General features: G+C 40.6%; 1 protein-coding gene across 1 annotated transcript in view; it reads left to right on the plus strand.

Moving 5' to 3' along the window:
* Positions 1 to 8,875: 8,875 nt before the first annotated feature.
* Positions 8,876 to 26,664, plus strand: part of MDFIC (MyoD family inhibitor domain containing) — a 95,509-nt gene continuing 77,720 nt past the window's right edge. Inside the window, exons 1-2 of the mRNA XM_055138216.1 lie at positions 8,876 to 9,127; positions 9,486 to 9,695. Of these exons, the coding sequence (XP_054994191.1) occupies positions 9,596 to 9,695 (100 nt within the window). The 5' untranslated portion in view covers positions 8,876 to 9,127; positions 9,486 to 9,595. The remainder of the gene's footprint in view (positions 9,128 to 9,485; positions 9,696 to 26,664) is intronic.

A 26,664-nucleotide genomic window follows, 5' to 3' on the forward strand; every position in this document is an offset into this window, starting at 1 on the left:
CTACTCAACTCCTCTCTCTCTCTCTCTCTCTCTCTCTCTCTCTCTCTCTCTCTCTCTCTCTCCAGGAAGAACATTGAGGCGACATTTTTCTCTTGTATCTGCAGGCCAGTAATCTAGGCCTCCGGAAAGACAGGCAGCACCTGGAATCTACAATGTAACAATTCAAGCTTTCAGCAGGACCAATCAATGATGAAATCCCATGGTTGTGTTTCTCTTCTCCTTGTCCAACAAACATATGAGTTTTGCATGGGCATAGCAAGAGATGTATTAAACTTTTAGAATTGCTCTCCTGGGGTCATCTCAATCTCAGACTACAGTGCTCAGGCCAGATTAGTCTTTCCTATCCCTAGCAGGGTCCTAGTCTCATCATTACTTTAAGATCATGACAGCACTTGTCCATGATCAGACTCTTAACTTACAGTTAAGAATGAGGCACTTTGGCCAGGCCCATCTCGATGCCAGGGTAGCACATAACTTACCGCTTGCCCTGGGTCCGTCTTGTCCCACGTCGGGACCCTGCTTTGGGGATGCTAGGAAGTAAGGGCAGCTGAGGCTACAGTCAAGAAAGCAGATGCCCGGGAATTAATAATATTCAAGGCCAATCAAATGTCTTTCTTTGTCCATACAAAAAGGACATTGCTCTGAATAAACCATGCAAAGGATTCAAGGAGAAGAGAAAAACATTATTTACAAGTTAACAGAACACTAAGAAAGAAGGTACAAATAAACAGAGGAATGGGAGCACTGTGATGGGAGTAACCCAATAAACCTAAATTACCTGAAGCTATGTAATCCTACACCTAGACAGTTATCCATGCAGTTTCCCCATTATTATTACAAGATGCACAGCTGTGATCTCCTCTTCTAGGCCAAGAAACAGGGAGAAATATATCTCCTGAGGATCTTGCACTGGAGCCTTAGAACTGATGGCAAGAAAAGGGTTTTGACTGCCGTCCTATGTCCATCAAAAATGTTAGTTTTTAGGGGGTTGTCTCATAACCCCAGGCAACTGAGGACCTTCCTGTTAACTAAGGGGATAAATTCTTGGCCTCTGCTTGGTCTGACATTCTCTTCTCAGTGACTCAGATTTTTTATGTCTGGGCTGTAATACTGTTTCCTTTCCTTACTCCAGAAACATTACAGTTTTTATGTCACTCACTTTCAAAGAACTCAGGTGCTTGACTATCTTGAGAAAAAATTGAAATGGAGGAATGAAAACTCCCAATGTTATACTATAAAGCTGTAGTAATCTAAACAATCTTGTATTTAAACAAAAGCAAACATACTGAGTGATGGAATTGAACAGAATTGAAAGCCCAGAAATTATACCCCATATAGACACTAATTTGTAACAAATGAGGAAAGAATATAAAATGATGAAAGGTTGAAATATATATAAAATAAATCATTTTGGGAAAAACAGTCAGGTGAAAAAGAATAAAATCAGTCTCCATATCAAAAACAAAAATTAATTCCAAATGGATTAATGATTTTGATTTTACACACAACATCATAACAAATTGAAGAAAAGGGATAAAACACCCTATAATATTGGCTCTATTTGTCTTTGGTTATTTGATTTTGGCTATAACAAAACAAACAAGCAAATGGGTTTTGCATTAAACAAAGAGTATTCTGTGGAAAAAAATCTTGTAATTAAAAAGACATATTAAACGGAAAAAACATCACACCACACTTTGGTACAAATTCATAAAGACTTTGATTCTGGGCAACTGTAGAAGTAAGAGATTATTATGGGGATCCAAGTGACTTGGTGAGAGGGCAAGATTTTTTCAGAAAGATTGAATAGTGAGAGGATATTCCAGAAATCTTTCCCTATTTCCCCTTAAATGAACAGTCTAGTTTAGCTATAATTCTGCAGTTTTTTCTTTGTGTTCATTTCTCAATAATAATAAAAAAGATAGGAGAGATGTATACCTTAAAGTCAGAGTAGTATTTCTTTTTTTTTTATTTGTGACCATAAATAAGTTTAAGGGCCATAGTGGCAAGAGTATCCTCATCTTTCACATCATCTTAAACGTCTTTGTCATAGTCATTATCTAAAATTCTTTTCAGTTGCAGATTCAGCAATCTTTCATCAGTTCCACAATACTTGGTAAATCTAAGTTTACATTCTATGTACCAAGGAAACGGATGCTTAGTGTCTATTACCTGTGAGATGTCCATTTTCATTTTTCTCATCACTCATGTTCTTAAATTGATATGTGCCACTGCCTAATTGTATATCTTCCTCTCTTCCTTCTAGACATAAACAGACATGTACAGTGACAGCAAGATAAGACCCTGAATTCCAGTGCCTCAGGCCAGTGAAGTCAATCCACTGAGTTGAGTTCAGGAGGGAAGAATGAGTCAAACTAATTTAGCATTTGGCGATTTGGCACCCAATTCTTTGGTCATACAGTCACCAGAGAAAAATCTTGGGAACTCCCAGGTATATGATATGTATGCCCTTGCTGTACCATCACTTAGAAAGGACAAACTAATTTACAAGAATTGTCCACAGAACTGGAGCTAGTGGTTGCCTATGAGGAAATTCAGACCCTTAGTGCTATATCTATAATCAACTCACTAAATGATCTTTGCTAAGTCATTTAATCTTTCTGGGGATTTCATGCTGCTGTGCCTTTTTACAATGTGTTCTCTACTACGCAATTTCATAGGCGAACTTTGACTCATCAGTAATACTCAGTTTGGTGTCTTCAGTTCTCCCCACCTACACACTTAAGCATTTCAGGGCTACTTCCTTTGTGTGTCCACACTGCAGAAATAATGTAGCTGGTATACTCTTTGCTCCCATCTCCTCCCCCCTCACCTTGACACCCTATAAGCACCCAGAGGACCAAAACATATGAGCCTCACATATGAGCTTTGTCTTTAGGTATTTTTTTTACATGTGAAAGTAAGGAACTGCACCTGCTTTATGATTTTTTTTTTTTTTTTGCTTTTTGGGTCACACCCAGCAATGCACAGGGGTTACTCCTGGTTCTACACTCAGGAATTACCCCTGGCGGTGCTCAGGGGACCATATGGGATGCTGGGATTCGAACCTGCTGCTTTATGATTTTTAAACATTTAAAAAGTTGGAAAAAAGAACCATTTGAAAAGGAAAAACTATTATCTATTATGAAGAGAAAGAATTGCTCTATTTGAACTAAGTACTGGATTCCAGAAAGCTGTGTGCTGACCTGTCATCTCTGAGGAAAGGTCTAGGAAGTGAAGAAAAAAATAATTAAATTGATGAAGAATCACGATTGCTCATTCATTGCTGCTAAAAATCCCAATCTGTGAAAGTTGATCTTTCAAGTAGTTGCATTTGTCATGTGAACAGTTTTAGGTATAATTTTTTTAATGTAAAAATATTGCAGCCAGTCCATAAAGTACTCTAAGAGTATAGCACTAACATAACTGAATGTTTCCTTAATGACTCAGGCCCTCACTAGGAACATTCACTGTTTGCTTGAGCTGAATTCACAAAGGTGTTGTTATGATGTGTTTATTTTTCTGTGTCTTTCTTCTCTGTCAGCTATCATTTCTGCCGCTGTCATTTTCTCTGACCTAATAACTCCCTTAGCTAATCTCTCTTGCTCAAAACCCCTGTGCCCTAAATTTTCTGTGAGCTAAAACAATTTTTTAAAAAGTTTGTTTAGAGATGTATGTTCCCATTGTGTTATCACTGTTATCTCGTTGCTCATTGATTTGCTTGAGCAGGCACCAGCAACGTCTCCATTGTGAGACTTAGAGATGTATGTTCACAGAGAAAAAAAAAGAAAACGTGAGAGAAGGAGTTGAGGCAGCTGGTGGCCTTTCTGTGGGCACTATGTGAAGTTTATGAAGGTATTAGATACTTTGAGGTCTAGGGTTATTTCCTTTTTTTTCTTACCTTGGGCTTGGGGATTTTTAAAGTCAGATTTATGTAAGTGGAATATTTGATTTTTAGAAAAATTAAATTTTGTACAATTTGGAATAACTAAGTGTGTGCCTCTTAGATTATTTAAAATCATTTTGAAAAAAGTGATAAAATACTTTTGAGCATAAGCCTCTAATATATGATTATATTAATTGCATAATATTCTGCTTATGTTATATATACTATTAAACATAATCAAAAAGTAATTTGGAATAGCATAGAAACAAACATAAGCATACATCCTAATATTTATTTCCATATTCCAGCAAATTACTTATACACACCCTGACATATACATATAATTATATACCCCCCTGGTAAATCTCTGGTTTAGATTCTTATGTAAGGATATTAACTTCATCTTTGGTCTAGCAACTAAGCTTCTGCTTAGTAAAATAGAATTCACACAGATTTTTAGGATATTAAACCGTTTTTTTATATCCCCAGAAGTCAGCATGTGGTCTAGCACACAGTAGGTGCACAATAAATGTTTGATTAATGTGTAATTGATGAATGACAATTGAATACTCCATAAGACTAGCTTAGTAAGTGCTTAGCTTTTTTTCTGTTTAGCTCAACTCATAACTATTTTATAATGTGTTCACATATTATTTATTATATCTTCATTGGTGTGGACACCACTAGGCAGGAATGGTTGTAAGGCTCATTGAAATTTCAATGTCACGGGGCTTTGAACCAGGAGTAGGGGGTCTAAATTCTGAGTTGATGTTGGGACATTATAGTAACTAAAAAATAGTGGTTCCGAAAGCCTGGCAGACAATAGTATTATGTATGAAATTCAAAAGGAGAGGACCAGTAAGATTTAGATAAGTGTTTCATGGCACAGATGCCTGGGACTTGCTGCTCTTTCTCTCCACGCTCTCGGGCACTCACGACCTCTGAGCCAGTAAAGCACAATCAGTATCATTACATTGCAGCTTGCTGGGTGCTTCCAGTTAGCTTCAGGCACTACTCCTACTAATACCTCAAGAGCTTTCTAGAATCTGCTGCTTCTCTTAAATGTTTCCATCTCTGAAGTCTGCACTACCACCATTCACCTAGATGCAGAGGTGATTATAAGATTGTTTTTCTTTACAAAATCCTCTTAGTTCAATGCAATCCCATTTGTTTGTTCGTTTTGTCCTATCAAAGTCGAATAACCAAATACAAATAGAGCCAATATTGCAGGGTGTTTCTGTTATGCTAGTCCATAAATTGGAATTAATCTGTGTCCCTGATATGAGACTGATTTTATTTTTTTTTACCTGATTATTTTTCACGGGATGATTTATTTTAAACTTTTTTTTACCTTTCACCATTTGCCTTGATTCTCCTAGCTCCCACATCCTTTAAGATTTGCCATCATCATGATGGCCACTCAGTATCTCTACTGCAAACCACAACACCCAAAAGGAGAGAGAGAGCAAAAGAGAATGCCCTGCCACAGAGGCAGGGTGGTGTGGTGGGGGGAAAGGGTGGAGGTGGTGGGAGGGATACTGGGATCATTGGTGGTGGAGAATGGGCACTAGTGGAGGGATAGGTGCTTGACCACTGTATGCCTGAAACCCAAGCACAAAAGTTTGTAAGTCTGTAACTGTATCTCATGGTGCTTCACTAATAAAAAATTTAAAAAAAAAAGATTTGCCTTCATGTTTACTACCGTTATTATCTCTTGCCTCCCAATTGAAGCTCCAGCTTCAATTTAAGTGCTTCCAAATTATTTTATAATTTATACCAGAGAAACTTTTATGAACAGCCACTTATATACTTTCCTTGTTTAAAGTTGTGATTTCATCCCAAGAATCCCTTAAGTCTTCTCCTCAGCGTCACTTCCCATTGTTGCTTCCTAGCATCTGAGCATCCTTTCGTATCGAATTCAGTTCTGCAAAGAGGCTCGGTTGCCCTCAAACCTCTGGGCCTCCTATCACAGGTGCTTTTGCCTGGAGCTGAATTTCCTTCTCTTTTTCCTTTCTCCTTTTTGCTCAGCTGAGGCAAGGCTTTTTCCAGAAACTTTTCCATGACACCCAAGACATGATGACATTTTTTCTGCGAGAATCATCATGGCTTCCAAAGCTAGGATTATCCCTTCTCATCCAACTTAGGCACTGTTGTACGTGGTTATGTGGCTATGTTTCTTTCTTGACTAAGTAAGAGCTCCATGAGTGCAATGGCTCTATCTGTTATTCCACGGTTACGTTTCCTGGAATCCATGACATTGCTTTCTACATCATTAAATAATTTTTGAATAAAAGAAAAAGAATGGGGGCCTTGGATTGCTCATCAGGGACCAAGGAAAGTGCTTAACCAGACAGACTGAACAAATACAGCAAGTGATTGGGGTAAATGGGCACCTTGGGAAACACTTAGGAGCCCACACTTAATTCTTGGTATACTGAACACCAGGGTTAGGACATTTAAGACCTCCCAGAGGGAAAACCGAATTTAACCCAAAGAAGTAGGGACAGCTAGCCAGACTTGACTTGTAAATCCTAGGAAGTTACTTATATATACTTGTTGAGATCATTTGGACAAAGTACTTGACATGGTCACTGTAGCACTGTCATCTTGTTGTTCATTAATTTGCTCGAGCGGGCACCAGTAATGTCTCCATTGTGAGACTTGTTGTTACTGTCTTTGGCATTTTGGAATATGCCACAGGTAGCTTGCCAGGCTCTGTCGTGGGGGAGGGATACTCTAGGTAGCTTGTTGGGCTCTCCGAGAGGGCTAGAGGAATTGAACCCGGGATGGCTGTGTGTAAGGCAAACACCCTAGCCACTGTGCTATTGCTCCAGCCCTACATGGTCACTAGGTTTATTTTTTACTAAGTTCTAGTGCTGTGCTGAGGGCTATGGAGAATGAAGTGGTGATGCTGATGGTGGCGGTGCTGTTGACAAATATTTCTGAGTACTTTCTCCAACTGAGAGTTTTCAAATCCTACAGAATTCTCTTATTGAATCCTCTGATACCCTACCAAGTTTCTTTTTTCACTGTCTCTTTATGAGACAACAAAATCATGGAGAGGTTAAGTAAATTGTATGAAGTCAGAGCTGAGTAAGATTCAGCGTCTGAACGTCTTTCTTTCTATTTTGGAGGGAGTGGGGTGAGAGTGGGAGAATGTGGGAATGCGCATTTGGGATTGAAATGTCTCTCATGTATGCATAGTAGCACATGTGTTGTCCTTATTTTTGACGAATTGGTGATTCAACTACATAGCCTTTTATTTGTTCATAATATATTATTGGGGTGGGAGGCGGCACAGCTGGTGGTGTTGCTCCTGATGGTGTCTGCGGTCTAGAGCTGCTGGGGATCTAATCCACGCTCATATATGCAAAATAAGCGTTCTGTCCATTGGACTCTCTCTCCAACCTACTTCCTATTTATATCTTCCCCACTGAAATATAAAATGTTTACATTTGACTATTTGTTGAATCCTTTACGATGTGAGCAACATTAAATATGGTGTAACAAATATTTAGAACTAAGGCTTGCCAGAAGAGTGCTGTCTATAACTTGATATTCATGCACTTGAACGTCTTACTGAGAGGATTTAGAAAAACAAGGGAAAGATGGAAGGGATGTAACAGAATCTTCCAGAGCAGCCACACCCTTGCAGATTATGCTGCAGTAGGCAGTGAGATGTCCTAAATGTTCATTCTTTAAAGGTAATGCAGTCATTCTCAGAATCCATCTGTTCCCATGAAACAGATTCCAGGTTGTCCAGGCCCATGGCAGATTTTTAAGTGATTTCTAAAACTCTTTTATACACATTATTTCTTTAAATTGAAAAAGAAATATAACTCAGAGGCCATGGAAGATAACGTCATTTGTCTTTTGAGGAGAATGGTATCAACATTAGAAACCTCAAGGCCCTGTTTTTTAAAGTTAATTAAAAGTAAGTTTGATTCATTGACTCTTTAAGAAGATCCATTGTTTATCTTTGGCTAGAATCAATTCCAGCTTTGTTTTTGCTCTTGTTGAAGTCTCTGGGATATAAGAGAAGCCTCAGAAAGAGAGTGTTTCAAGTATAAATTTTCTTCACTTTTGATGGTTTTCAAGGCCCGCTTGTCCTACGGATTCAAAGAATGAGTTTTCTAGTTTTCAGCAAGTGATTTCTGCATTTTATACACAATGAGATAAAGGGAAAAGTTATTTGTATGCATTAAAATACTCTCCTTGATCTGAAAATGTGCACTTGTTATTCTTGATTGGTCAGATTAAGCTGCGGGCGCTCTAGTCCCTTTATTAATGGAGCGTGGATAAACTTTTTACTTCTCCACAGGTTTGCTTGCCACAGAACCATGCATCACTCAGCAGCAACAGGCTGGCCTTTGGGGACTGGGCCCAGGACAAACCCAAGGGTGTCACCCTTGCTACAAGGAGAGTGCCACCCTTGCCTCCAGGGGATTCGAGCAACAACTGGTTCTACCTGATCCAGGATCTAGCCTGACATAAATAAACACCACTGAAAAACAGAATAAGGTCATTTTAGAGTCAGGAAATTAACAATCAGGAGTCAAGATCTGAGTCCTGCACTGCAAGTCACCAGGAAATATTCTTAATATTCGTGTCCTTTGTTTCTCCTTCCTAATTTAGGGCACTTTTGCGAGAGTCTTGCAGATTTGGGGCAGGGTTGGGAACAGAAGTTCAAAGAGGTGACCGGGACTTTTCAGGTCCAGCAAACCAGGAACCAAGCGACCTTCTTTTCCAATCCTCGGAAGAGCCTGGGCTGCCTCGCCAAGTCCGCCAGGTTAGCTGGACTTCGGCCTCCTGACCCAGCCGGGGCCCAGGGGGCGAGAGAGCACGAGGCCGGAATCCCAGCGGCACCGCCCCCAGCCTCTCGCCAGGAGTTCGAGGCCTCCCCAGTCCGGATATGATGACAAGGAGCCACTGAGGGAGAAGTGTTTCAGGAGCGGCGGCGCGGTGGCAGGGGACGTGCGGCCCCCGGGTAGCGGGTGGGGGGGAAAGTCCCGGCGGCGGGGGAACTGGCCCGGGTGAGCTGGCTGGAAAGAGGGGGCGGAGAGCGCAAAGTCAGAGCCGCCGCCGCCGCGTCCTTGCAGTCACTGCGGCGGAGTCTGGGCTGAGCCCGGGGGAGGCGGCCGGGACGTGCCGGGGCGAGATGCGGCGGCTGCTCCAGCCTCTCTTCTAACTTTCCGGGGGACCAACGCGGAGGAGCAGGGAGAGAGTTGGGGGGATGCCCAGGTAGGTAGTGAGCTCTTGGGCTTTTGCTCTCTTACCCTTGATTCCCCGCCCCCCCGCCCCCACCCACCCACGCACCCACACTTTTCCTTCCTCCCATCCCCATCCTACCCCCTTCCCCAGTACCGCCGCTCTGCCACCCGCGGGCCCTGGCACGGCGCAGCAGTGCTGCCGTCCACTTCCCGGGAACAGTTTTCCTCGCCAGTTTCAAATCACAACTTCCCCGGGGTGGGGTTTGCTTCTGGGAGGGAAGCGGAGGGGGAGGGACCGTCCCGCCGGGGGTGGTGGAGTGTGCTCTTCTCCGAAAACACTTTTTTAAAAATTTTTCTCTCTCTCTCTGTGTCTCTCTCTCTTCCGCCAGAAGCCGTCGGTTCCCCGCAGCCCGCGCTTAGCAGCAGCAGCTCCCTGGCACGTCCGCCCGCGGGGCAGTGAGCGCGGCCGGCGGCGGGCGCGCGGGCACCGGAGCGGCCCATGTCCAGCGCGGGCGACGCGGCCGCTCCCGGGCCAGCGGCGGGGCAGCCCTGCGCGGCCCCGGCGAGAGGCGGCGGCCGGCTGGGGGCCCCGACCCAGGGTGAGTGCGCGCCGGCGAGCTGCGATCGTTGGTGGTGGGGAGGGCCTGGTGGCATTCAGTTCAGCCGGGGCACTGCCCGGGGCGGGGGTGAAGGAGGCCGGGAGGACGGTGGTGCTGCAGGACGGATTCCTGCCTCGGCGCTGGGGCGAACTTTTGCATAGTTAGCATGACTCGAGCGAGTTCTCCAGGATTCCTGTCCTGGATCAACAACAGGATGAAGAGGGCGGGAACCCCGGGGCCCCTCTCTCCACCTCTCCCCCCTGCCCGTGGCGGCGGAGACTGGTGGACAAACTTGCTGCTTTCTCCAGCCTCCGCATTTGGGGCGGGGGTGGGTGGGGGCGGGGTGGGGGGGTGAGGGCTGCTGCAACTCAGACGGGGGTTGCAAAGCTCTGTGCTGCAATTTCAAGTCCTGTCTTCTTGCAGTTCGCTGCCGCTCCCCGGAGGAGCACGCGCCCTCGATTCTCTCCCTCCCTCTCTCTCTCTCTCTGTGTCTCGCGCTCCTCTGTGCCCAGGCTCAGCTGAGAAGCCAGGGTTTCTGAAACCAGCCGTGTTTGGAATGGCTCTTGCATACGTTTTCAATAACTTTTGTTTTGAACCGGAAAAAAAAAAAAAGACAACCAAAAAAAAAAAAAATCCCTCCAAAACCCAAACCCCAAACATGCTTTAGAAGAAACACTTTCCAAGAATGAATGAGCGCCTTGTGTTCTTCCAAAGTGCAAACACTTGCAGCCAATGAAGAAAATACTCTTGTTTTTAAGAAACTTCTGCACAAGCTTGTAAACAAGTCCGATCGTGCTTTTCTTCTCTTCAAGGTACCACGCTTGGTTTCCTCTGGTGACAGCAAGCCGAGGCCCCAGTCTTCTAAGTACTGCTCTGACTTACGAAGTCTGAGACTGGTGAAAATGAAATCATTTTCCAGGGCTCAGAAGCCTCGGTTCATAGTCTTGATTGTAAGCGTGTGTTGCTTACAGTAATTATTAGTATCTACTGATAGCCTTTTTAGTTTAGCTATTACGTAGTGAGCTTGGGATTCTTTTTTAAGGCAGGGTAAAGTGGGGAAACAAGTTAATGCAGTGTCTACCTACAAATGGTTTAAAGCAAAAAACTCGCCCCCTGGCTCCTGGTTAAATTCCAAGGTCCTGGCCTCCAGGGCTGTTAAACTGAATTATGTTTATTATTATCTATTGTCTCTGAATGGTGACTCATTATTTTCGAAACGAAAAAAAATCACAAGTGATAAACATCACCCCCATCCCTGCAGACCATGTTGTGCACATTGTTTTGTCCATACTGTCATTTTTCTGTCATTAGGCATGCCCTCAGTGGACAAGTGGATGGGCTTTCTAAGCCACAGCTGAGCTGTTAATCACAGTTTTTGAGTTAATGCTTATGTCACCGACCAACATCCATCACACTGGAAAAACAATGACTTTGGAAACAGTTGATGTTTATAAGATATACCCTACCAGTATATATTTTGAAAACTCAAGCCAGCACTTACAGTAGAGGTGCAGACTTACATGGTATCATGCGATTTGACTTTTAAGATACTGTGCATCTGGAGTGTTCTGAAAGAGAACCAAAAGAGTAGTCTAAATGTGTTCTTGGCAGTGTGAAAACGCTTTATCTAAGTTGTATTTTACCTGAAAATTGACTTGACTTTAGTAATGTGTCATTATATTGTTTTTGTATTAAATATTTATCTAAAAGCACTCAGAATTTTGTTAAAATATCGTGTCTCGATATAGTCAGGTTTCATAATGCAGTATACATATCATGTGCATATATGTGTACATGTATACATGTAGACATCTATGTATATGAGTGATTAAAGTGGGTAGGGAATAAACTTCAAAAGTTAACAGCTGTCCACAGTTTGGTTGGCTTCCGGGTAAAGGCTTTAGTGAAGAAGGTTTGCCTGTCCCCCAGTCTGTCATAAGGTCTTCCTCAAGTACTTTTATCTTCTTCCTTGCCTCTGGATTCTTTGACATCATTTTTAAAAGAATGCAGTAATAGTAGTATCTTTTGCTGAGTTTGTTGATTCTTCATCTAAATACTGAAATAAGTAAGGGAGAAATGGAATGTCGTATAGAAGTTAATAGGTTAGCTTAAAGAAGTTAATAAGTCAATAAAAATATTTCCATGAAAAGGAAGGAAAAGATCAAGTCTTTCACTGAAAAGTTAAATGTACAATAAGTTAGATGTGCAATCAGACATTTACCATAACTTAAACATTTTTCTGTGTTGTGATGTGCTATCTACACTGAGCCATGGAATTTGGAACTTGGAACTAACTCTAGGAAAGTTTTAGTCTAAAATGTCCATCAAGCCCAGAATTCCCTGCTATGTCCTTTTAGGTAGGTAGGTAGAAACTACATTCTATTCACCAGTGTTCAAAGTGATGTAGGTGTGCCCTACTGAGGCTTCATAACACCTTTTAAAAACTTCTGCCCATTTTTTTTTTTTGTGCTCCAACATGCAAAATCTTATTGCTTTGAAAGCATTAACTATCATGTGTAGGGCCAAAGACATAGTCCAACAAGTAGGGAATTTGCCTTGCATGTAGCTGACCCAGATTTGATCTCTGGCATCACTATGGTCCTCCAAACCATTTAAGGAGTGTTTCCTGACTTTCAGTCAGGAGTAATCCCTGAGCATGGCTGTGTGACTCCCAAATAGAAAAACCAAACCAAACCAAACCAAACCAAAATAACTTCTTTTAACGGGCTGGGGAGATAATACAGTAACAGAATGTTTTCTTGCACGCAGCCAACCCCTGTTCTCTGTGGTCCCTTGAGTACTACCACGAGTGGGCCTTGATCACAGAGCAAGGAGTATGTCCAGAGCACCATTGGGTGTGACACCCAAACCAAATAAAAGTCTTTTACACCTAACCATGAAGCATATGCTCAGGCTGGTATAGATGATAGAGGGTCAAGAGTAAAGGAAATTGGGAATTGATGACAATCCAGATTTAGGAGATAGTATTTCTCAGTTCTAGTTTATTGTTGCTACTTTGGTTAACATTTTCCAATATTCCACAAACTACTGAAAATTTTTTTGATTTCTTTTTAGTGTTTCTTTCCCTTTTTAAAGGTTTCCAAATAAGTAAATGCAGTTTTTGTCCAGGTCAAACAAAACACCTACACCTATAGGCTTGAATTTACTGCTGTGCAGCTGATTTGTAATCTCTGATTCAGAAACCAGAAATTGTATATGATGCGAAACAGTTTCCTTGTTTATCCCATATGGTCCCCAGAGCACCGCCTGGAGTGATTACTGCAGTAGCCCCTGAGCATCACTGTGTGTGGCCTAAATACAAAAAAAAAATTTAAAAAAGAGTACATCTATACAGCAGAGCCTGGCAAGCTCCCTGTGGTGTATTCGGTGTGCCAAAAACAGTAACAATAATGGGTCTCATTCCCCTGACCCTGAAAGACCCTCCAATAGGCAGCATTAGGAAAGACGAGTAAGGAGAGCCTGCTCAAATCTCAGGGCTGGGACTAATGGAGACATTACTGGCACCTGCTTGAGTAAATCGATGAACAATGGGATGACAGTGATACAGTGATGATTAATTTATGGAAGAGTGATTTGGTTTGTTTCTCCTGCAAAGTGTTTGTGTCTAAGCATTTTTTAGGTGAAGGCAAATTTTGACTATTCTTTCTTCTTTTGGTTTTTGGGCCCTACCTGCTATGCTCAGGGGTTACTCCCGACTATGTTCAGGGGACACTCCTAGCAGGCTTATGGGTCTGTATGGGATGCTGGGAGTCGAACGTGGGTCTGCTGTGTGCAAGGAAGGCAGGCACTTTAACCACTGTATTTTCTCCCCAGTCTCTTGACTATTTATTATTTTTAACGGAATAGATGGTGTATACATTACTTTCTAATGGTCATACTTTTCCTTCTTTCTTTTTCGTTAATGAAGTATCACAAAATTCATTATGTTTTCAAATAACATTGACAGTTTAGGTATTTACTTAGTGGTGCAGTTGTTACTAGAATTCATCTGGTCAAAAGAGCCTTTTAATTAAGTGCTTCGTTGAAAAAATGTGGCATGCCACGAGTAGGACGTTGAGAGATAGTTTAGTTAAACTGACTCACTTTATTATAGAAGGACATCTAAAAAATGTAAGTGACTTGCATAAGGTCTCATACCCAGTGAGCAGGAATGAGGGTGGAAGCACAAATTGCAGAATACATGTCATTGTGATAAATGCGGTTGGAGGAGAGAATCAATACAGCTTTTCCATACAGATGGATGCGTCAGAGATAATAGGCTTTGGGTAGTGTGCATCATTTGAAACTGTTCCTGTTTTTCTCTCACCCCCCCACCTCCCACTCCATTGCATTTGCCAAGATTTAGACAGTTGGACTGTGAGTGCTGGAATGTACTTTAATGTGATAATGTGTGATTTAATGCACTCTTTTCTCTTGGGAGAGTCCTTTGAGACTATTAGGCGGACTTTTCATAGCAGGATGCAAAATGCCAGTGAAGTTAATTAAAAATAATTTAAAATAGAGGCTGGGGAGAAAAAGCTTCATGGTGAAATTATGTAAGAAGAGCTTTGACTTAGAAGCTTAGCTGAGTTGTCAGGAGTTTATAATGGCTAATCAGATTCCCTTTTGTGGGACGCCTGTTTATTTTATTAAAACATATTTATGTAGCAGCCGTATTCATCTGTTGTTATTGTATTTGATCCTTTTAATTAAGTCTGATAGTTCTCAAGGTGTGTTGTGTTGGACCAGCTTCTCTTTCTTAAAGAGGGACCCCTTGGGGTCTGTTGCCCTCCAGGAGATATTTGGCACAGTCTGGGGTCATGACGGGTGATCCTAACAGGAAGGAAGTAGGTGCATTTCACAATGTATGCAGAGGTCAGCCTCCCCCATTGCTCCTGTGACAGAATTGCCAGCCCAGAATGTCAGTAGTGATGTGTTGGGGGACACTGCTCGCTCTCCATTGCATGTGTAGCTCTACCTCATCTACATAAACGACTCTCTGTGTGTAAAACTCACAAATTTGAAATTTAAATAAAATCTGGATATGCTGGAACTTTGTAAATCAGTGTATTAGAGATCGTTATCTGTAGATTAGAGATTGTTATCTGGAGAAAGACATATTTTACTGATACACTCAAAGATTTATTACCTGTTTTGAAGAGAAAAACTTCACAAAACTTAGGAAAAGTCCCCTTTTCAGTATTAAGCTTTCGATCGTATACTTTTTTTTGTTTTAACTTTTTGGGTCATATCCAGTGATGCACAGGGCTTCTCCTGGCTCTGCACTCAGGAATTACTCCTGGTGGGTTTGGCCGTGTGTAAGGCAAACACACTACCCACTGTGCTATTGCTCTAGCCTCTCAGTCATATAAGTTCATGTTTGTTCAGTATGAATGCTCTCCTCAGAATGCTTTTTAGGATGTCTTTGAAGCAGTGCTCAGGAACTCAGAGGGTCTCTTCAGGTGATACTGACCCTACTAGGAAGATCTGATATACTTAAGTCCAGTGATGCTGGGGGCCATCATGGCCACATGAGGTGATACTGGTATACAATGTGGTGCAGGGAGTTGAACATGGCAAGGCAGGTGTTCCCACTCTTTGACCTTCTTTCTGGCCTCTTCTTAATATTTATCACATACCATAATTAGTAAAAATAGGTCATAGTTTTCCATTGCTGAGAATGAAGAGATATGAAGTCGTGTGGCCACAATAGCGGCCGCGAGGTTTTGGATGTCTATATTTTAGTATTTTAGTAACTAAGTCCAGAGGAATTTATGCCAGAAGTTGCATCATTGCTAGTTCGTACCTCTCTGCTACATTATATTCCACAGATGAGTGCAATCTTTCTATGTCTGTCTCTTTCTTTCTGACTCATTTCACTCAACATGATAGTTTCCATGTTGATCCACTTACATGCAAATTTCATGACTTCATCTTTTTTAACAGCTGCATAGTATCCCATTGTGTAAATGTACCAAAGTTTCTTTAACGAGTCATCTGTTTTTGGGCACTCCGGTTGCTTCCTTTCCAGCAGGTCTGACTTTGGCGGGGGGAGGGGGCTCCAAACAATAATAGTGAGTTTTTTGTTGAGATATTGAATATAATCAAAGTAAAGAGAAAGTAACATGAAATTTATCAGCTACACAAGTGTGGTAGGGGACTGGGGAGCTGGGGGGTGGGGGGGAGGTTTACTGTGGTTTTTGGTGGTGGAATATGTGCACTGATGAAGGGATGGGTCTTTGAGCATTGTGTAAATTGAGACTTAAGACTGAAAGCTTTGTAACTTTCCACATGGTGATACAATAAAAAAAAAGTCATAGTTTTCATCCTATAAGTGTTCCTTTTCAAAATAGTATATAATATAGGTGTTAAGGTACTTGCCTTACACACAGCCAGCCCAGGTTCTGTGTCTAGTACTGCAAATGGTACCCTGAGCACTGCCAGGAAGATCCATAAGTACAGAACCAAGAAAAAGCCCCGAGCACTGCCAGGTGTGGTCCTGACTACCCTTTTTAAAATAATACTGTTGACCCAAGTACAAAATTTTTGTCAGTATTTTTACTTCCCTTGCCATCCCGTTGATCTTCGATTTGCTTGAGCGAGCACCAGTAATATCTCCATTCGTCCCTGTCACATGCTAGTGTAGCCCAGTGGTATCTGCTTGCTCCAGGAACAGGAGGAGCCTCAAACCGTTCATTCAGGGTTTTGACAAAGAAATCTGACCATCTTGTTGGTGGTCAGCCACGAGGTCTTTTGTCGTCCCGTGAAGTCCAGTCTATAACAGCTCTAGTGCAGCAGTCATCTCCGTATCGCATTACGTGACCGGTCCATCTGATTTTTGACGCCTTGGCAAACGAGACAGCGTCCCTGATTCTTGATTGGCTCCACTACCCAGTCAGTATTTTAAAATATAAAAATAAAAATCAATGAAATTAAAAATTAGTAAGTAAATATCAATAATAATAAGTGATAATACTTGTATTACCTCAGTAGATATTTTTCTTTTTTTTTTTTTATTTAATCACCGTGAGATAGTTAAAAGTCTTCATGCTTGGGTTTCAGTCATACAGTGATCGAACACTCATCCCTCATACCAGTGTACGTTTTCCACCACCAATGTCCCCAAGTGTCTCTCTTCCTCCCATGCCACCCCTCCCTCTGCCTCTATGACAGACAGTTTCCCTCTTACCTCTCTCTATTTGGGGGCATTAGGATTTGCAATACAGATACTGAGAGGCCATCATGTTTGGTACTTTATCTACTTTCAGCACACATCTTCCATCCCGAGCAATCTCTCCAACCATCATTGACAGTGATTCCCTTCTCTATTTCAGCTGCTTTCTCCCCCAGCTCCTGAAGCAGACTTCCAACTGTGAAGTGATCTTCTTGGCTCTTGTCTCTGCTATCCTTGGGTGTTAGCCTCATATTATGTTATTCTACATTCCAAAAATGAGTTCAGGCATTTTATGTCAATAAATATTCTTGATCTAGCTTCCTAACCTACTCTTTGGAGATGCCAACATTATGGAATAATAAAAAATGAAACAACAAAAAAAGAATGTCATTTATTTACAAGTTATTTGTAAGATGATTTTTAAGTTGGATTTCTGGAACTGACTTACAGTTTTTTATAGGAACTAATAAATTATATTTAGTTCTATAATAAATTTCAGGAGATTATTGGAATTTTTTAAAACTAAATGTAATTGATTGCAGTGATAGATTTTAAAAAGCATATTTTTATTATATTGACAACCAAATTAAAAAAAGTCAAGACCAACATGAAGTTCAATAGGATCTTTTTGAGAAAGGACAGGATTAACTGGAATAACAAGGAGATTTGTCTAGATTTGGGAGAAAAGTTAAAGATATTTTCAAGTACCTTGAACTCACAGACCTACTTTTGTGTCTAAAGGAATAATTAATAATTATTTCATAATTTTATATATAAAAATGCAAGACTTATCAGCAGGGCATTTTCAGGTTTTCTTTGTTGAGAAGTGGAAGCAAATAGGTAAGGGAACAGAGTAACAGGGGAAAAACAAGAGATGGAAGAAAGAGGTAAGAAGCAAGTATATAAGGAATATTTAAACCTGTATGTTTAAGAAAGAGGGGCTGAACTCTCTGGTCTGAGGTTGTGAAAAAATACGCTTTTTTTTTCTTTTTGGGTCACAGCCGGCGATGCACAGGTGCTACTCCTGGCTCTGCACTCAGGAATTATCCCTGGAGGTGTTCAGGGGACCATATGGGATGCTGGGAATCGAACCTGGGTCAGCCGAGTGCAAGGCAAACCCTACTCGCTGTGCTATTGCTCCAGCCCCTGAAAAAAAAAAAAAGTTTTAAGGTATATCATGTTTTGAGCTGAGTTGATGGCAGACCTGTTAAGGAATAAATGAGGGAGGTGATCTTGAGTAAGCAGATAATAGTACTAACCTTAAATTCTGCTTGTAACATATATTTTTGGAGTAAATAAGTAAAGAGAGACTCCATCCCTGTGGAGAACAGCAGTCTGAGTCAGGGTAGCAAATGGCAATAAAAGGGGATAGTTTGGGCTCAGGTTGGAGAATGGAAATAGAAAAAGCATTTCCGTTTGTGTTTATAATTAAGAGTCCTTTTACAGAGGCTTAATTGCATCACTGATTTTTATATCTACCATAGTCTTATGGTTTCTCTTTACATTGTTTACTTATCTGTTTATTTAGTGTTCGGACTATACCTGGTGGTGCGAGGGCTTACTCCTGGCTCTGTGCTCAGAAATCACTCTTGATGTTGTGGCTGGGGACCATACGTGCTGTCAGCGATAGAACCCAGGTCGATTATGTATCAAGTACTATCTTACTGAGATGCTGTATTGATATTCTTTCTTCCCCACCCACGTGCGCCTGCAGGTACACTGAACCTTTTTATAGGAAGGATAGCTACGGAGAAAAATAGATTGATGAATGAAGTCTGAGGCTTTGGAGGATAATAGGGGAAAACACATCTACTTTTATTTATTTATTTATTTTCTTTTTGGGCCACACTCAGCGATGCACAGGGGTCAGTCCTGGCCCATGCACTCAGGAATCACCCCTGGCGGTGCTCAGGGGACCATATGGGCTGCTGGGATGCGAACCCGGGTCGGTCTCGTGCAAGGCAAACGCCCTACCCACTGTGCCATCACTCCAGCCTTGAAAACACATCTACTTGTAATACCAGTAATACTAGAAGATTGATTTTTAGGTGTTCTCATAGAGATACAAGACAATATAATGGCAAGGCGTGGATGAGAACTCGCGACCAATCCCGGCAGTGCTTTAGACTTATTTTTGGCTCCGTATTCAATGATCATTCCTGGCAGTGCTCGGGAGGACCGTATGGAGTGCTGAGAACTGACCCTGGATCAGCTGCGTGCCAGGCAAGAGTCCTGCCTGCTCTATTATCCTGCTGGCCACTCAAGTGAAACTTCTGAGTCGAGTTGGGCTAAGAATAGTTGTAGAACTGAATTCTGGAGATAGGTGATGTAAAATGATAACTGGGAAATGGGGTAGGCTATTACAGAATAGTGAGTATTTCACTACTACTACGCCAGTATATGGACTTAGTTGTTAGTGAAATACTGAACATTCTGTAGTGTTGAGTTACATTACAGAAAGAGCAGAAAATAAGGTAAAATTATAGATATAGGGTAAAGCCATTTTGAGGAGGACCCTGGTTTGCATGTTCAGAATTTTGTATATCCTGTGGGGAGAGGTGATCCATTGAATGTCACTGAGAAGGGAAAGGACAGGACCAAACTGGTGGTTTTACAGAAATGGTGCAAGTTTAGAGGTTGCCTTTGGAGTTAGGATCAAAGGTGAAGCAATAATTAAGGGGACACCATTATTATAAAATCCTAAAAAAGACTAGAGAACCTAGAACAGTGCAGTAAGAGTCGAATTGAGAAAATGAGTGTAAGATTAATGGCAAAAGTAGGATGGAACTCTACTTTATCTCTTTGAGAGTCTGTTTAGGTCATTGGTTTTTACTTACTCCTCTCTGAATCTCTTAAAGTTCCAACAGTCTCCAAATTTTGTTAAGGTAGATTGTTATGGTTGAAATATTTGACATATGGAATACATAATATTAGACATCATCAAAAATTTGCTTATTCATGGATCTTCTTTTTAAATCAAATAAAACCATAGGATGAATCTGTTAGCCTATGTGTTAAGAGTTTCAGGGAAGTTACTCCTAGCTATGCTAGCCAGCTGATGGCCAAAAAATAATTTATAACTAGCAAAGACTGGAGATTTTATTCACATCCTAAAAGTTCACTGCCACAAAACTGATGGGTGGGCATGAGAGTGAAAGAATTAAAACCAAATTTGGGGGGAAAAATAAGACAGTTCATAAGGATTGCTCAAAAAGTGTCGTGTTTGGTAGTTATGGAAGATAAGAAGAGTTGAATTTATTAAGGTAGAAGCAAGCATATAGAGATTAAAAAAATTTTTTTTTGATGGTGGTTGGAGTTTTGGCATGGCCACCGTTAACTGATTGGAAAGAAAGCCAAATAAAAAGAGATATGAAAGGCCATGAAAAAGGGTAATGGTGAAGGGTGAATATAATTGAGAGGATAATATTTGGGGAAGGATTGTGATGAAGAGAGTAGTCTTAGGAAAACTGAGAAATTTTCTCTTTGAAATGCAGGTGAGAGATAAGGATGGGTGATAATCTACAGAAAATGTGATATGCACCGGAGATTGTTAATGGCCCAAACCTCTGAGAATTTTGTGATAACATTTTCTGAGGAGAAGTGGGCTTAGAGTTTTAGACTTTAGACTTTTAGACTTCTCAAAAGTCAAGAAATTTGAGATGTGTGGAAAATGTTGGGAAGAATGAAGAATTCAAGAGGGAGTCAGTCTAGGGCAGACAAAGGACTACTCAGTAATACTGAGGGCTTAGCTAAGAATGAATGGCATGAATTCATTGTGGACATGGACAGCATGATTGATTGCTTTTATCAGCCTGGATATGCGGGAGTTTGTGAATAGAAGCAGAGTGTTGGAATTAGCAGAGACTTGGAAGTTGGCAGTGTAGAAGCGCTGGGGGTGGGGGGTGACAAGGGAGGAACATCTTGCAAATGTGGGCTGAGTGTGTTTGTACTAACTGATCTTGTGTTCTGGCCTGGACAGAGGTGGGGGAGGGGCGGAGAGACCAGAAGTGTACTTGGCAGGCTCAAAATCTGGCCCTCGAGAGCCACACTTGTTGGCTGCATTTGGTCAGTTCCCGTGCAGAAATTTAATATATATGATTGAGTGACCTTTGTAGGGCTCCTGGGAAAACTGTGGAATTTTGGGTGTGTGAAGTGACTTTCCTGTTTCTTTGAACCTTATTTCCTGGATCTTGTTGAGGTGATTTCATGGAAAGGTGAAATAACAGTGTGTGATTTTTTTTTTAAAATTTCGTATTTATTTTCATAATAATAAATGATTTAGGAAAAATAAGGAAACGTAAGTGGACATAATCTAAAGTCATTCATTTGCCAATGGAAAATTACAGCTGCCACCGACAGAAAAAAGAAAGAGTTGAACTGAATTGTGTTTCAGAGACAATGTGATATACTACTTATATATAGACAATATAAGTAGGGAGGTGATTTTTATGTTTCTAATTATAAAATATTTACTCACTTTTAATGCAGGGCAATCTGCTTCTGCACTGGTTAGAATCTAGGTGATTGAATAGTTTGAGCTTGGTGATTCATTGGAGCAGATTAAAGACACTGGTACTTCCTGTAGTATTAATCAGTTGTGATTGTTTACTCCTAGTTTGAACGCTACTCTACTCTCTCATCTTTTTCTTACTCTTTCCTCATTATCTCCCAGCCCTCTTGTCATTAGACTTTACTGAAGTTACTTCAACTTTCCATATATTCTTTTTAAATCTCGGTAAATACCCAGAAGGAAGAAAGATTTTAACTTTAAATTTTGAAAGAATCTGTGTAATGGAGTCTAATCTTTATCACCAGTCACTGAGTAGGAACTATGAAAAGTTATTTTAACAATGGTTTTGCTTGTGGTTTCTGCTTACAATCCACTTCTGTTTTCAGATTCACACCCACGTGATCTGAAATACGATGATTCACTTACATGTGCTTTTTATGCCAGATTTTTCAGTAACTTCAGAAATCATCTTAAATTAATTTTTATGAAGGCACATATTCGTTGACAGGGTTTCTCCTCCAGTGCCTTAATAGTAGAAAACAGTGTTGTATGCCTTGTATGGCAAAAAAGTCTTAAGAATAAAAACGTATAATATTTGGTTGCCCACAAAGGGTTTGTCAGTTAGGTAAGAGAAAGGGTGATATAAGTATGTCAAATTTGCAATCTCTTCTCTGTATAATCAGTTAAATATTATTACAAAAACAATCTGGTAGACTATTTTATGCCCAGTTAGCAGCTGAATGGTATGGTTTTGGGGGGAAACGGAAGTAGAGGTTTTGAAAAAACTCAAAGTGACAGGTATTCAGTTATTTTGGGTTTGGCAGTTCATAATACCAGCTCAAGAGCACTCAGTGCATAAATCTTTTTGGTTTGGATATTGTAGAGTTTGAGCACTAAAAATAAGACAGTTTATGGTTGAGCAGGTGACATGCTCTTTGAAGCAGGTGGCAGAACACAGAAGAAGTATTTTTCTTTTTTATTTTCTCTACTCCCAGATATAATCCTTCTGCTCTTAAGGGGTGAATCAGCCTATGATCTTTCGGGTGTCTTTAAATGTAGATCTCTTCCCATTTCTTTTAATTACCCAACAATATGCTGGAACTTTAGTAAGAATTTCTGAGTGGTTTTACTCTGTATTCTCCACTGAAATAGAAAGTGAAATTGCAAAGTATGGTGCAAATATAGGAATTTATAATGTTAAAATGCATACAATGTTAAAACAACGATCAGTTATCATCAATATGCATAATGAGGAGCTGAGAGATGACTCAAAAGACTGTGTTCATGCTTTGTCAAAGAAAGGGTGAGATTCTACCTCTGGAACTGGGTGCCCTGATTCCCAGCACCCCTGGAGTGACCCCTGAACACACCGTTGGGAATAACCCCTGAGCGCCTCTAGGTATGGTCCAAAAACAAACAAAATTTGTGTAATGAATTTAATTCTAACTTGGGCTCAGTGCTTAAGCCTGGGGATGTGGTGCTGTTCAGGATCACCTTGGTTGTGCTCAGAGTCCACTGGGCCACTAGGGCTCCCTCAGCAGTGCTTGGGGGCTTTCCAGTGGTACCTTGGAAATGCTCAAAGAGACTTATGAAGCTGGGGATCGAGCAGGGCTCAGGTGCATGCAAGGCATATTCCCCAGCCCCTGTTCTATCTTCCCAGTCCTGGAATTAATTCTTTTTCTCCCCCGTTTTAAAAAATTGTTCTCGTTATGGTGACATAGTTATAATAGTGTTAGCGTTAATGAGCTTGATGTACAGTTACCACATACTTAGTCTCTGTTAGTGTAGTATTGTGGTTGGAGGAGATAATGGTACTTGTAGTGGTCATGGAAAAGAAAGCATAGCACAGCGGTTGGGCGTTCGCCTTTCACGCAGCCAACCAGAGTTCCATTCCTCCGCCCCTCTCAGAGAGCCCGGCAAGCCACCAAGAGTATCGAGCCCACTCGGCAGAGCCTGGCAAGCTACCCGTGCGTATTGGATATGCCAAAAACAGTAACAATAAGTCTCTCAATGAGAGACGTTACTGGTGCCCGCTCGAACAAATCGATGAGCAATGGAATGACAGTGACAGTGGGAAGTAGTCACTAACAGGATCTAGTAATTATGTTTGGGCAGGGGAAATAGCTTACAGATGATTCTAAATCTGGTCAGTGGAGAGCACCAGAGACCAAGATGCATATTTGGAAAAACAAGCAAGAGCGAAGGGAAGTACTTAAGCTTTATTCATGTAGAGTTGAAATTTCAGCCTTCCTTGAAGATGACTGGAACTATGGAAGTTACTGAGATTGAAAATATTGCAGATGTGGAGTGGGTTTGTTCTTGGTAGTTACTGGTGGTGGAGGTCCTTCCCCATGGACACCTACTGGACTGCACCTGGTTGGTAGCCCTAGGTTAGTAGTCATAAGAGAGAGTCACAGAAGATGATGTTCAAGGAAGATGGTAGTGATGAGAGGCTGTGTCAGTGAATTACGAGGGCTCTTGTTTCAGGCTTTAGGAGATTTGCCCAAGAGGATATATGCCCTGACTTCTAATCCATATTCATCATTTTGAAACCCAAGAAATCAATTTCAGTATGTTTCTGATTCTCCTGTTACTTTATGTGTGCCTTCCTGAGTCTCTGAAATGCATCCTCTCTCATCTATACACTTCAATATTAAACCCATGAGACATTTATGCAGATTAAAATTCTCCCTTCCACTTGACTCACTTTTGGTTTCCACTGGCTCCCTTCCCAGTAACTGTGCCAAGTGAAGGCTCATCCCTTGGCTAGAGATCTTGGGAAAAAAGTGATCTTGATGAGATAGTTCTGTAGGTGCCAGAGAGATAGTACAGGAGGTAAGGCATGCATGCATGTTGCCCTACATGCAGCCAACTACAGTTAATCTGCCAAGAGTAAGCCCTGAGCACTGCTGGGTGTGTCCTCAAAACCAAAACCAAACCAAAACCAAACCAAACAGGAAAGAAATACATCTCTATATAACTGAGAAGTAACAGAGAGGTTTTAAAAACTGTTCACTTATAACAATGGTCATCCTAAAATATAGATGTGTATTTTTTTTTTATAAAAGGAAACATGGTAATGTTTTCATTTCCTTTTATAGTAGGGTTAATTGATAGTCAAAGATAGGGAGTCTCTGGAGTTTAGAAATCAGTACAGAAATTTGTTTATGTTTGCTTTTTAGACAAGATAAAACTGCCCCAAAGAGTGACTATGAAAACTTAAAAACCATTAAACTAATTGAGGGTGTTTAACACAGGGAACATTAAGGTAGAGGAGCATGGGATATTTTCTAGTACAGTAGTGTCACATGGAGGGAAGTTTAGACTTTAATTATGGAGAACAAAATAAGATGAATCAGTGAAAATTACAGGGAAGTAGGTTTAGGCCAATTGTGAGCAAGTTTGTGAATAATTAAAGGAGTCCCAAACTGGAGTGAGCAATCTTCTGAGACTATTTCCCTATCTTTGGAAATACTCTTGCCTACTCTCCTTGGCTTATTTTTGGAGGTGATGGTTATTTTCATCAGAATTCACATTACACTTTGAGCTAAGAGACTTCAAAAAATCTAACTCCAAATTCTGTGAGTGTATATGTGCTTGGCTCTAGCATGAGTATCCTTGTTGATTCAGTGAACACAACTGGACCTATATTTAAGTAGGCAGAAATTTCCAATGTCTTAGTGTTAGTGACTGATAATTTTCAGGACAAAGGACAATGTATTGATTTAAATGTTGAAGGTGCAGGAGAATTAGATTACTGGGATAATGTGTTCTTATAACTCTTGTCAACTTGCTAGTTTTTAGTCTATATGCCAAACTTTTGCAGCTTTTCAATGGAAAGTGCCAAATTCCTTCCTCCAGTGTCTTGCTTATTATTTGAACTGTGTGACTACATTTAAAAATTATTAATATATTTTTGGCTAGTGGGCCACACTCCTGGTTCTGCACTCAAGGATTACTCCTGGTGGTGCTGAGATGCTCATTTGGGATTTTGGAGATGAAACCCAGGTAGGTCTTGTGAAAGGCAGACACTGTACTATCTTTCAGGCCCCATAGTAACATTTTGCACTGTTCATTTGCACATTCATGTTCATTTGCATATTAATGAACTTTAGTAATTGTTTTCTACTTTACTGTGTGTAAATCACTTTTCTTTACCCTACCCCAAACCCACCAACTTGTTAATTCAAGGTCACATTTTTCATTTTTTTTGACACTAAACCAACATAAACTTCTAAATATCTATGAAGAATTTAATGGAATTGGAAGGCACTTAAGATTTTCTTCAACTATTTCCCCCTTGTCCCCAGAATATTGATAACAATGAATTGATTAAATTAAGTGCATGATCCCATCAACATTTATAATGTATCTATTGTTATACAACTTCTTTTTATTTACAAAAGTTATGAAATGTTATGCATGCTCGCATCCATCTGTTAAAAATACTTTGGGTTATTTTTGGACTTTTTTTTTGTGGGCAATGAGATTTTAATCCATTTTAGAAAATTAGAAAAAGCAGGGGTAGGTTTTGCAATGTTTCCTAAAGGTCATTTTATTTGAGAGTTTTTAATTTTTATTTATTTTTTAAGATAAGTAAGAAGTAACTTTCCAGAGCCTCTGGTCTTCCTGAGAGTTGCCTTATCTTTAGTTTTTTAAAGGTTACATTTGGGAAACATTTGTAGATTTCTTCATCATTCATAGCCTCTGGGAAGTACAGACCCAGATTTTTCACTTTTCCCAGAAATTTTAGTCTCAGATTGCTTGAGACCTCAAAAACCAGAGTACACAGAGATCATGTGAAAAAAAGCAGGTATTTGAATGGAAGGAAGATTTACAAAAATAAAACATTTAAAGTGATTTTTGTACAACTAAAGGAAATAGGAAAATAGATTTTATAACAGCATGAATATGAGTACTGTGTAGATTGTGAGTGAGCTATGACCTTTAGGATTAAAATTTTATTGAAATGACTGAAAAATACCTGAAAAATTCCTAATATTTAAGCACAGTGAAGCATTTTAAGTACTTTTCCTCCTTTATAAAAAATGGTATATTTTATACTGATTAAGTTTCATGTAGTTTTTTTTGTTTTGTTATATTTTGTTTTGGGGCCACACCTGGTGATGCTCAGGAGTTTCACCTGCCTCTGCACTCAGGAATTACTCATGATATTCCCAGGACTGAAACTGGGTAGGCCTTGTGTAAAGCAAACGCCCTACCCACTGTACTATCTCACCAACACCTTCATGAGGTTTGAAAAAAAAGATTTTAGTCAAGTGCAA

Source organism: Sorex araneus, chromosome 1, assembly GCF_027595985.1.
Source record: "Sorex araneus isolate mSorAra2 chromosome 1, mSorAra2.pri, whole genome shotgun sequence".
Taxonomy (NCBI): Eukaryota; Metazoa; Chordata; class Mammalia; order Eulipotyphla; family Soricidae; genus Sorex; species Sorex araneus.